This window comes from Lepeophtheirus salmonis, chromosome 7 (genome assembly GCF_016086655.4).
Source record: "Lepeophtheirus salmonis chromosome 7, UVic_Lsal_1.4, whole genome shotgun sequence".
Taxonomy (NCBI): domain Eukaryota; kingdom Metazoa; phylum Arthropoda; class Copepoda; order Siphonostomatoida; family Caligidae; genus Lepeophtheirus; species Lepeophtheirus salmonis.
Genome location: NC_052137.2, coordinates 11,275,020 through 11,288,827, shown reverse-complemented (window position 1 = coordinate 11,288,827; position 13,808 = coordinate 11,275,020). Strand labels below are relative to the sequence as shown.

General features: G+C 28.7%; 1 protein-coding gene across 4 annotated transcripts in view; it reads left to right on the top strand.

Moving 5' to 3' along the window:
• The window catches only part of LOC121122169 (uncharacterized), a 312,765-nt gene that overhangs the window by 259,452 nt on the left and 39,505 nt on the right, over positions 1 to 13,808 (top strand). For all 4 annotated transcript variants that reach the window (XM_071890167.1, XM_071890166.1, XM_040717177.2 and 1 more), the window contains one exon: positions 12,829 to 13,053. In XM_071890167.1, coding sequence (XP_071746268.1) covers positions 12,829 to 13,053 — 225 coding nt within the window. The remainder of the gene's footprint in view (positions 1 to 12,828; positions 13,054 to 13,808) is intronic.

The following is a 13,808-nucleotide window of genomic DNA, read 5'->3' as shown; positions in this document are numbered from 1 at the left end:
AAGGTATAGTCGAAGAGGTTCCCCTCAGGGTTGTAGAGGGGCCAAAAGTGTCAAAACTGAGTTCAAAAGAACTCAAAGGACTCACTGAAAAGAGTATTGCAACGGAGGAGATGGATTTCTTTTATTGTTGTTGTGAAAGGTTGTCTCTTTACACTCAATAGGCTCTTTCCACCAACTTTTATGATAGCTCTCGGTGAAATGGGTCCTTCAACCACAAAAAATGATCATATATTGACATTAAATACTTTCCTGAATTTACATATAATTTCCTAAATGTCAGGAATTTAGACAATAATAATCATATTACTTCATCCAAAATCGATTTATTAATATGTTTCTAATAATTTTAGATTGTTTATATGTTTTACACAAAATATTTTTTATTCAAAGACTCTCACATGCATCCATTTTTATATTTGCTATTTGTTTGATTTAAATATATATAAATAGATTTATTAATGAGAGCTTTGTCGTAATACTATGCGTACATTAGTTTTAAGAAATATTTACTACAAATCCTGATGGTATTACAAAAAATCTATTTATATAATACTATCGAAATTTCATTTATGTTATGAGTTCAAACCAGAGACAAAATAAATAATATTTATTAGTTAATATCAGATAAAAGAAAAAGGAAAAAACACAACAGTGATTCAAATGGCCGAGGTTCTAATCACTTCTCTGTTATCAAATATCTTCAGATATAATAAATTATTCATATTGGAAAAGACTCATAGATGGACAAAGAACCATAATATCAGGAAAGATTTATTTCTTCGTTATGATAACGGATGTGTCAGAAGAAGAAGTAGTTAGATATGTTGAGGCAAATAACTGAGGGGATTCGGGGTTGTACAATAAGGTTAAGTCGTAGTAGAGCACAAGAAAATGAGAGGAAAACTGTAAAGCTCTGTACAGTTGCAGCAATCTTAAAGTGGAACAGCGAGAGTATAAACGATATTCTTTCTCTCTTCATGATCTTCATTTCTTGCACAAATTTGTAAACAAGTTAATAAATAATAACCCAAATACGTAATGGAACGGAAAAAAAAAATCTTTTAAGTTTAATATTCAATTGTAGAAATAATTGAGACCATAATTACAAATCTGTAATTAGTTTTGGTCGTATCAAATTTGGTATTTGATTTTTTCGATTTGGGTTTTTATTATTTTCACTTTAGGTTTAAGCCACCTCAGGAGAAAGGAAAAAATCATAAATCCAAAATTAAAATTATTGCATTTTTTCTCAAAATTTTTGGTTGAAATAGGCTTATATTTTATATCAAATATCCTGATAAAATATAATTTAAAAGTTATGTACCCACCATATTTTAACGATTTTGTTTTTAAAATGTATAAAACCTCTGTTTTTTAATTATGTTTACGTTGATGGAGTACATTCGAGGTTTTAAACAAATAAAATATCACTTAGAAAATAAATTTTGGTTCTAAGAAGTCTAACTCAGTAGTTATATTGATTTGATTTTAATTTTTTTAAAGCATAAATTTCTCGAGGTTAATTGTGACAATTATTAACATTTTCTGATAATTAATTATTTGTATAAAAAAAGAAATTATATAATGCAAGTATAAATTAGTAAACAACGAAGTTTTTAGATATTATTATATCAATGTTTTGATTTATGAATAAAATGGGAAATATAAAAATATTGCTTCTGAATGATACAATTTAGAACCAATTACTATTTTGCAAATACTACCTTATCTATGTAATCTTCAAATGAACTATTTTTACCTAAAAACAATTTAAAAAGCAAGGCGATATAGCTTTTCAAACAAAACACATAAGATAGAGTGCTGTTGTTTTTTTACATTTAGTTTGATTTTCTCAAGATATAAAATAAAGGCATACATTTAAAATCAGAATAAAATTTTAAAAAGAATTAACTAATTTTTATATGGGCTTCTAATTTTTTTTTTTTTACAAAAAAGTCGAACCAAAAATACAAAAAGAGTGAAAATATTCAAATTGAACATTCTCGAAAAACCATGAATTATAGAAAATGTAAATACAGGTTCTTAATCAAAACATCAATAAATATTAGAACTTAATAAGTTACCTCTTTTAAAATTATTTTATTGAAATGTACAAATTAACGGATGATTTGACATACAATATAAGGACAAAAAAAGGTGGATAAAATCTCCTCTCGAAAAAAAAGCATAAAGACAAAATTCCCGGATACGTAAAAAAACGGCAATTTTTATTGTCTATGAATATATGATTATGTAAAATTTTAACTAATTATATTAATATTTACAAACAATGGGCGAGTAGGTTTTATTTTGAGGAAATATTGCTTGTCATAAATTGTAAAAAACTGTACTTTTCTATGCATTTGTTTGCTTAAATAACCATAGTAAATACTTTATTCTTTAGGAATATTTGCAGAAAAACTCCAGAGGAGATACAATGTCAATGTGTATATAAAGTTAAAAAGAGACCTCAAAACATTTTAAATTGAAATATTGGCTTGGGAGAAAAAGTAACTTTGTATTTTTTTTTTTCAATGGTTAATAAGAAGTGTAACCATCATCATAGTTAATCCAAGTTTGCCCCTGTTCTGTTCGATAACTTTTTGCCAACGAGAATTTAAATTCGTAATGCCCTTCTCGTAGAATCCCTTGTCCTTAATGACAAAAACTCGGATAGCCAATTTTCAAATACCTCTATTGAGGCTATATTTGTACTCCCGAGTGCATTGGTCTTAGACAGGAACAGGTGGTGGGCACCTATTGGTGTCAGGTGCAGACTGTAGAGTAGACGCATAAAAACGGCCCGTTGGAACCCTCATTGCTTCTGGTGCATCATCAAAGATATGTGCAGCCTAGCGTTGTCTTGACGAGACACAATTCCTCTCCTATTTACCAATGCTTGCCACTTCTATTCGATCGCTAACTTCAAACGATTAAACTGTTCAAAATAGAGAGCAAATTTGAACATTAGGACATAGAGAAGCAGCTCATAGAATTTGTTCCATGTCAACCCCAACAAACACACAGCATCATCTTCCTGGCAGTCAATCCTGGTATGACCATAATCTCTGTCACTTGACATTGACCTAGGTAATCCATTTCAAAATATGGCGAATTTCTTCCTTAGAGACCTCTAAACTCGAGCCACAATAATTCACGACTATCCGGGCGGAGGGCAATACTGTAAAAAAGTGTTTGTAGTATACACTAACGCCTTTACAACGCCTTATTCTATGATCCAATGTGTCCAATCGTGAACAAGATATACTTCGTTAAAAACAAAGAGTAGGAAATACGAAATTAATTTTTCCCCAACCTAATACATATAAGGGTACTGAAGGAGTGATGTATGAGAGAAATATAGATACAATAAAGGAAAACCATATTAGTGGGAATGTTATATGAGTTTAGAAGTACGAGAACTCCCTTAGAAGGTCATATTTTAGATTTTGTGTAAGGAATTTGTTGAATTTATTAAATTTACGATTCATGGATTTTTGAAATAGGAATAAGGTAATGTAAAAAGAAGATTTTATATTGTATAATTTAGATAAAAGTTAAAGAAGAATAAAGTAGATAAAACGAAAAAGAATATAATATTGTGTAAAGAAAATATTAAAATTTTCATACCCACTACCTATAGTTCTAATATATAATTGAATACTTAATGAATATTACATAATTTTTTTTTCTTGAATGATTCACTCTCAACTTTTTTATAACTATGAATTATAAATTATGTAAATATATTTGATACTTCAAATATAGTTGTTCGGTATATTGTTAATATATGAGGTGATACCTAAGCAGGAATAGGTCCCAGTACATTGTCACTTGTACAGGGGTGTTTGAAGGGGGTGGGCTGTAGAGGCTGTTGCCCCACCCCTAAAAAAATGAATTTTTACTTTTAACAAAATTTGTTTTCAAAAGAAATTAATATTTTAATTTTTTTCCAAAAAAATTTAATTTTTTCTGAATACCCATGGATTTTTGAAAAAAATAAATCAAAAAACTGTTATTGTTTGGCTCAATATTATTCGAGCTCACATCAAAGATGGATAGCAACACAGAAAAAACGCCATATGTTACAGTTTGTTTTCGATAAAGACAAAAACCCAAGCCAGACGACTAAAAACGGGAAGAGTTCTGATAATGTTCTAATATTGTTACAACAAATTACGCTTATTTTTATTTTATTGTTTTTGTAATTCTAAAACGATTTAGTATTTGAGATTTTCCAAAAAAATATTTAACTCTCTGTGAATATCTATAGATTTTGGATATTTTTTTGTGAATAACTATTAAAATTACAAATTTGAAAATAATGATTAAAAATTTTGTCCATAAAGTTTCATTATAAAAGAACAATTTTCCCAAAAAATTAATTTTCTGGGAAGAATTATGGATTTTTGAACTTTTTCTCCAAAAAATTTTAAATATAATTTTTTTTTTGTTTTGCCAAAACATTTAATTCTTTGTAAATAGCTATGGATTTTTGAAATAAAATCAAGCTCGTCCCCCCTTACCCCCAATAAATATGTATATTTTTGAATTTTTTTGTAAATAGCTGTGGATTTCTAAAAGAAAATTCAAAAATGTAATTTTCTCTGAATAGCTATGGATTTTTTGGAAAACATTTCCGAAACAAAACTTTTTCAAAAAAATTAAATTTTTTTGTGAATAAACTTGTATTTTTGAAACTTTTTTTCAAATTTTATTTCGTTCAGAAATGTTTTTTTTTTTTTTAAATAAATATTTTACTCAATTATTATATGTACTTTTAATTAAGTCAAGTTATTGTAGGAAGTCTTCGACTCTCAAAATATTTTTTACATAGTTGCATCAGTTAGAAAAAAAATACAAATACTACTGATTAGTTAAAAGATAAAAAAAACCAACAGTATAATAAGATGGAATTCACTTAAATAGATTAAATCTGTCCTCTTCATTTTGGACGATAAATTGTCTTCTTTGTTAGGAATTTGTATTAGTAAAGATATTCTTCATAGTACTTGCACTTAAATACAGTACAACTATTTTTAAATTACTTAAATACTTCAAAAGGCAAGCTCAATACTTGTATTACAATTTCAATGAAGTGCTTTTACTTGAATTAAGTGCATTTAAATGTAATTGGGTACATCCCTACATTTTAAACGATTTTACACTAAATTGGTATTAAATTGGTACATGTCATTCCCTTTTTTAATAAAAATGTCTATGACGTAGCCATACTCCAAACAAAGCTTTTCTCAATCAAACCCCCATACAACCCAAACAAAAATCGTGCTGACTTATGCTTGAAAGAAAATAAGTGACAGTTGCCTTGAATATTCTTTGTGAATCGTTCTCCACCGCAAGATGTCCCTTTTATTAGTGATGGGACGATTCCAAAAAAATCCTGAGGCCGATTTTGAAAAATTAAATTTTTTGTAAAAAAATTTTAAATATCAAAATTCCGGAAAAAAATTAAAATATACAATTTGATAATTCAATTTTTTTTCCAAAAACTAACAACTATTAACAAAAAATTACTTTTTTGTGAAAAACAATTCAAAAACCCATGGTTATTCTCAAAAAATTAAATTTGGTTGAAAAAAAAATTCAAAAATCTACAGTTGTTCACAGTTCACAAAAAAATCTACAACTATTCACAAAAGGAAAAAAATGGATAAAAAATAAAAAAATATTAAATTTTCTATTAAAAAGCAAAAATTACTAAATTTATTTGGGGTCTTATTTTTTTCATAATTTAGAAAAGTAATAAATAGTTAAATAGCAGTAATAAATTAAAATCGGAATCGTAAATTAAACATTATTTTCCCGATTCCAATTTCAGAAACCCGACTCTCCAATTCCAATTAATTGTCTCATTACTATTTTTTACTGCTTTTTCTCGCCTTAACAAAAATTGAATATTTGAAATTTGTATCTCAAAAATATAATTTTTTTGCGAACAACTATGAAATTTTGATTTTATCCCCAAAAAATTAAATTGTCAGTGAACAGTAATTGATTTTTGAATTTTTTTCGAAAAAAACTAAAAACAGCTGTTTTTTCCACAAAATTTTATTTGCAAAAAGTTTAAATTTTTTCTCAATAGCTACGGGCTTTTCTAAAAAATTTAATTCCAAAAACAAGCCTTCCCCCCGCCAAAAAAATAAACAAATATATATATATATAATCATGCGGACACCCCTGCTGAAAGACATTTTTGTTATAATTTTTATTTTCAACAAAAGCACTGAAAAGCATCGAAATACTGTTCCCTAATATTTTTATTCCTAAAAAGTTTAAACTATTATTGGTTAAGTAAGTCCATTTTATGTATTTGAATGTTCAAAATGTATAGTGTTACAAATAATAAAATTAGGAATGAGATGGAGGTGCACTGTGTATTTACCTTCTTTTTCTACGTATAAAGTATTAATTTTGACAAATTAATATATTAAAAAAGTGTTAGTTAATATCACATACATAAATAATAGAGCGAATACAACTTACAAACAATTTACTGTATTTTAATTGCATGTTAGTAAGTAATATATGTTGTATGTATGCACAATACTAAACTATGCAGGATTTTCCTAACCAATATTAAAATTTTAATTCTGACTACACCATTGCTAACCATTATTATGAAATATTTTTTATGGTAGCAGGTTTCTAAGTTATTGAATATCTCATATTACGATTAACTTGATTTTAAGCCTTTTGGACTTACAAACGTTTGCAATTAGAGTATTAATCCACTGTTAACCTTTTTGCCTGGCGCAATTGGTTGGAAATATCATGGTTTTAAGACTGACAAAAAATATATCATACTTGAAACAGCAAACTTATTTGATTTGTGACCTTTTTATACTCGTAATTTAGTATTGAACTATAGTAAAGGCATTTTGATTCATGATAACTTAACGAACCTTGTTTGTATTCCAAAGTGTTTTGTTAAATGGTTATACAATGTGCAAACGTTGTTTTTTTTTCAATAAGTTTGAGCCCTGCGACAGCTTCACATGCGCAGGTAGGACATTCTTTGATCTTTCTGTTAGCGGCTAGCCAAAATTATTAAATGTCAGTTAAAAAAGAAGATATCGATGGAATAAATATTTATTCCACAAGGCTGTGTTTCCTTGTTCCGATCTGCACTGTAAGAGAAAATGTTGAGATTGTACACTTCTTAAATATGAACAGGTCCTTTGTCTGGAGAGTTAGCAAGGAAATGGAAAAGTCTGGAAATGATTCTGATTCTGATCCATGACACACTGCAAAGAAAACGCTACCCTGATTGTCAGATTTTGTTTTGACTTTGTTGGGCCAGTCTTTGCCCTCCAACGTCACCGGACATCAATTTACCTCACAGGACTTCTTTATGTGGAGATCAGTTGAGTGACACACCAACAGACCCTCCTTCAACACAAAATCTGGGCTAATGTCCAGGATTCAGGATAAATTCTGGAATCCGTCAAGTGAAACTTTCATCAAGATATGCTTCCGTTTTCGAGGTCGAGTCGAGAGGGTTATTGACGGCAAAGATGACTATACTTAATGATAATAAATTTTACAGATTTATCTCTCATTTAGAATTGATTTTTATTAAAATTGAATGATAAGTTTAGAATAAAATCCATATTAAATAAAAAAAAATGAGTTGTCTATTAAATAGAGGTCGCACCATGTACATATTTAAATATTCCTGCATATTACTATTTTCCCTCGTAATTCAAGATGTTAGTGTATATATTTACCATAACAATTTAATTACTCTTAATTTTCTTTGGAATGACAATTAAATAAAGCAAAAAGGATAAAAAACGAGTTTCATGCTAGAGTACTTTCCGATCAAGTAGATATTTTGCAAGATTATTTAAGTAAATTATCCTATCCCCCAACTCAAAAGGTTTGAATATAAGAGTAGTCAAATTTATCAGGCCTTTTATTCTCCTATTCCTCATAATCTGCTCATATTTATTTATAATATAAATGAGTATACTTTGTACATATTATCTGTGTTCCTCATTTGAGAATTGTTCATATATGTGGTTACAATAAATGAGGCATACAAATGGGAAGAGCGAAAACAAATGAAAACTTATACCTATGTAATCAATTTTAGCCATAAAGAGTTTCACATTATGTGCTTATATACAGTTATGTTTCAACATATCCAAATACATTTTATAATAACTTCCTGTTATTATGGTTTTTACTCTACGAATGCATTTTCTTCCTGAGACAATCAAATAAATAAAATTGTCAAACCTTTAAGGCTATTTTTTTGGCAAGGTACATTTTGAAATGAAGTTAACCGTTTTTTTCAAAACGGCAACATATGAGTTTTATTCCCTTCTTTGACCCTCCGCTAATAAACATTCTTTTTATAAAGGAGTTTATAAACATGGTAGAAAGAAAACTCAAAAATATAAAACGTATTTTATTACATGATAAACAGTTAAACAATTAAAATAATTACCTCATTTAAATTTTGTATCCTATTTTAAACTTTTTTTAAAAATGATAGAGAACATTTCTTGGAAAAAGTAGGAAGTGGGGGATCCCAAAAAGCAATCTGGAGCTCCTCTCCAAGCTTGAGAAAAAGATATAGGAGGACACCACCAAATCGATGAATCACCTCGCCTTTGACTTATCTATAGATGCCAGGACCATCAGGAAGTCCGTGAAGGACGGCTTTGGACTGTCTTCATACACGAGGATCCCACACCACCTTCTGAAAGAGTTCATAAAGACCTTGAGACTCGAGAGGCAAAGAAATGTGGCCCCCTTCCTCACCAAATTTGAACCCCGTTGACTTCGCTGTATGATGCACTGTGGAGATAGAAAACAATACAACTCCACAACCCAACGTGGACTAACTGAAGTCTACTATAGTGGCTGCGTAGTACAACTTGTCTGATGCGGTTTTCATCAATTCATGCAAGGCCTACCGGTGGCATATAAAGGCTGTTATTGATGCTGAAGGTTACCATATTGAGTGACCAAGATTGTAAAGACCTTTTTTTATTGAAGATAAAAAAATATTGAGGCACTTTTAAAGTAATCTCTGGGATCAACATTTTGCTCCCCAACCTTGTAATAATAATACAACTATTTGTCAGTTACTTCCTTTATTAATATTGAGTTTCTTTTTCTTTACCTGCAAAAAAAATGTCTTTGATAATTCGTTAAACGATTTAATGATCAACTATGATTTGATATTTGTGATACTATAGGAAATATATATATTATTATAAAAACAAGGAGCTCATTTTTATATAAAATGATAGAGCATTGTATCTTCTTGATGATTTATCTCCTCCAACCCTCCTGCACAGGACCATTAATAGATAGATATATACGTACATTTTAATACTAACTGTAATATATCATAAGATATATATAAGTTTTGCTTTTACATTGAAGCATATATACGTATAAAAATGTGTGTGTATGGAGAGAAGGAAAGGCCTGGAAAGATAAGAATGAAAAGGTCCCATCATCAGAGAATTCATATTTAGTAATACTTCTCATAATAATAATAATTATATTAAACTTGACATTTCCATCATAAGTAGACAGTCCTAGGCTGTTACCTTCCCTATTAAAGTAGTTTTTTGTGCAAAATAAAATGAGTGTACGAGTATGTTTGATTGCCTTCCATTAATTATCGAGGGATACCTACATATTATGCAGTCCCTGTCTAATTGGAAAGAAACATGTGTCCGTGACTTTTCCCTTAAGCAATTTTGCTTTAAACCGTTTCACCTTAAAGTAATTTTGCCACAAGTATATTACGTCTTTATATATCAATAAATGAGATTTGTACGTTGTTATTGTTTATTTTTGGTTGAAATTTATGTTACCTTTAAATTTTTCATTAATATAATATTTCATGTTTCTTACTATAAAACACATAAAAAAATTGTTTTCTTTTGGAATAATGATGGAATTATTCGCTCGCCTCATATTATGCTTGTTCGTCAATCCATGAGTATTTTTCTATATGAATACCCCATCATGTATGTTGATAATTTATTAATTACGGAGAAGTGATCAGCACTTCTTCTATAAGAATCTTTTCTTAATTATATTAACTTTATTGCCTATTTTGTCTATGGTTTCGAATTCATTACTTTTGAGATTTTAATATTATGTATGTATTGAAATTTAGGGGCGTAATTTAATCATTTTTCCAACACAAAATAACTATTTACTGTAATAATAATGACATATTTTGATAAACAATTCCATGGGAATATCAATTGCAACCAAAAATATAGAATAAAAACGTGTGATCCTTATTTATTTATATATTTCGGGGAAATATGCTTAAGGAAAAATGATTTTAAGGCAAAATGTCCTGAGGCAAATTAGCTTAAGGGGAAAGTACCTTGCTTCCTTTTATATTAGTCCCGAGTAAGATCCAAATAGAACCACAATATCAATTTTCTTTTAAAAGCTGCGTGTTAGTGAAATAAAGATCACAAATAATATCAATTGGTATTAGAAATTAAACAACGAGCATTTTTTCTGAAACCAAAACCTCGATTCTAAAAAAAAAAAGGAAAAAATGATTGTTGTCATTTAATGTTTTCGCATGTTAAAGTATCTAAGGGTATAAGAAGGTCTATGAATACCATAAATATGTAGAGTTATCTGATGAAAATAAAATACATTATTGGTTTGTTAATTCCAAAAGCGAGTTGTGATCTTTTGCCAAATTTCTATCCCATCAGCAAATCAACCCACATACAGTTTAAAGTATGAAAAGAAAGGATTAATACATTTTTAAAATTTAGCAACTGAAAAAAGTTAATAAACAGGCCAAGGATTACCAGGGATGACATATTACCCTTATAACATATCCAACATTACATTCACATGTTCAAATGTATTATGTACCACACCACTATCAGTTGAATTGTAAGCTAAATTGTAGAGCTGATATGTTCTTTACATATATATATAAATTATTTGATATCCTCAACAAAAAAAAATGCTTTAAGCCACTTGTATAAATAAATAAATTATAAATATTACATATGTTTATATTCAAACTCTTGTTTAAAAAAATGCAAATTCTATGCTTTTTAACTTTTATGTAATATTCATAATGTAGTCATGGATATAATGGAATCAACAAAGGGATTCGTTCATAAAACTACAAAGTCACTAATACGAATGTGCCTTATGCTAACTTTTATTCATCGTTGATAAACATAGCTTGAAAATTAATGTACTTGCTTTTATCATATTATTTTACAAAAGGAGGCTCTGACATGGTAGAGGGCAACCCAAAGGAATACCTAATTCTAATAGTTGTTTGTTAGTTATACATAAATAAACTTAATTGTTTTAAAAATCAGCATTCTTTTTTATTGGGAATTGTTCAGGAAATATTTAGTTACTCGAATGACTATTTTAAAAATAAATAACTATGTTTAAAGTATTGCCCTTTTTAACTTCATTAAAAGTTGAAAACCAATGTCAAATTGTTCATTTTCTAAAAAAATAAAATTGGAAAATTGCAGCCAATTATCTTAATCGATAGTATTTACACATACCCCATCCATCAATATATGATTTTCTATCATTTATAGAGTCTCCATACTTGGTACGAAGATTAGTTAGAGTCACAGTAAGATGTCATTAAACTTATAGATCAAAGTAACACAAAACGTAAAAATGCATAATTGACTATAGTTTTGAAAAAATTGAGAGACATAACTCAATTTGGTTTTAGGTAGAGGCACTCTACGGAGTGAATATTCTAGTTTTGGTATTTGTCTTTTTCTATTTTTAAATTTGACAATTGAAATATTTTTTTATCTAAATACAATATAAATATATTATTAAAAAAATCACGAGAACACGGATTTAACTAAAATTTAATATGTGGTATTATTGAGCTTGGAAATAATATTTTGGGGATCTGACATTCAATCCAACTCTAAGTTCTACGGTCTTAAAAATGAAGAAATTAGCATTTCAATGAATTTTTAATTAGAGATATCTCGTAATCCAAAGTAATGATAGTCAGGTATGATAAATCATTAAAAACCTGTTGGTGACCTTAAAATAATATGTTATTGTTTTTGAATTTTGTAAGGAAAATAAAAGTAAACTTGGACCTTATTTTTTTAATCTAAATTTTTCAAAGTTTAGGTTCGTTGATTTTTTTTTAATTTTAAATATTTTATTATATTTGTCTATCATTGCTTTGATCTACGATAATTTAAAAATCAAATATTTCTCAAAATCTTGATTTCTACATTTTTAAGGCCTCAAAACTCAAAGTTGCATTTAATTTAAGATCCAAAATTTGATTTTTAAGCTTTTCAATAGCACCTCCTTGTGAAGAATTTTCGTAGATGGACCCATTTCTATACCTACATACATTAATAAATATATTTGTCACAGTAGATGTTTGGATTTGTTCGATAATCTACATTTGACACTAAAAAACATATAAAAAATCCAATATTTATCTTTGATTCTTCAACATTTACAACTATTCACTCTTTTTGAACCATTCCTTCTGCTATTTATGTAAAATATACACTTTAATAATTAAAACGCTGATGATAATATGTCAATCTTAGTATGGTGGTAATATTGAGAAACAATATACAATAACATAATGTATTCTACATTAAATATTTATGTTTACAATTTTTTTTTATATAATTGTATTTCCAAGGAAAGAATGAATGTAGTAAAACACTTTATATGACCTTTTTTCTATTGTACTTTAATTGGCCTTTTAGAAAAATACATTTTGTATATCACTACTTTATATAACTCTATACTTACAATTACTTTTCTTTTCAGGTTGACTTAAGTGATCCAGAGGACGATTCAGATTTTGTAAGTGAGGACCCAATGGGTAAGAAGCGTTTAGGAGGAGGTGGGGACTTGAGTAAAAACAAGAAGGGCATTCCTTTATACTCTCGAGAGGATATTCGTGAACAATACTGCATCAATGAAAAGGAACTTCATGTTCTTGACAAGAATCAGAGAAAGTCTTTTTTAGGATGCTTCACAAATCACAATCAGGTATGACTTCTACAATAAACATCCATGATGATATTTGGCTTCTTTTTTTTTTTTTTTTTTTTTAACAACTTTATTTGAGTAACATCAGCATTTGAATTTCATAATTTTATTGATTGATCTATAAAGGAAAGCATGGAAGCTCATTGGCAACAGATTGTAAATTGATATACAGATGGATATTTACATTAGGTTGATTAATGCTTTGGATCTTTTTCATTCATATAAACACATACTTTGGTACAGAGAATTTGATTTGGTTATAACTTATATAATTCATTATACATGTTTGTTCGTTTTAGACGAGACACTCGGGTTTAGACTGAATAAAAGGTAGTAAATTTAAAAAGGCATTTTTATTCAATTTTCTACTTTCAATACATGTAATCTAGATTAAGACTGTCAATTGTCACTCAATATTAGTACACTGTTATTAGCAATTATACATTCAAGCTTACCCCTGAACGTTTTACTCTATTATATTCTGGAAGAATTTTTGATCCAAGTTGGCTTAAGCGTCAATTACGACGGTCTTCAAATGGTCCTTTCTCCTGAATTGAATACCACTGAGACTGCCTTCAAACGCCTTAATACGGCGTAGTCCATGTGGGATTGTCAAGTGATTGAGGAGGTGAACACTCTTTTGGTAAGAAGCCATGAGCTTTTTTCACCAACATATTTGCGTGACTTGGGAGGTGTGACAATTGGCACCGTTATGTTGCAGCCACCAGTCCTCTCTGTATGCCCTCTTGGTCTAG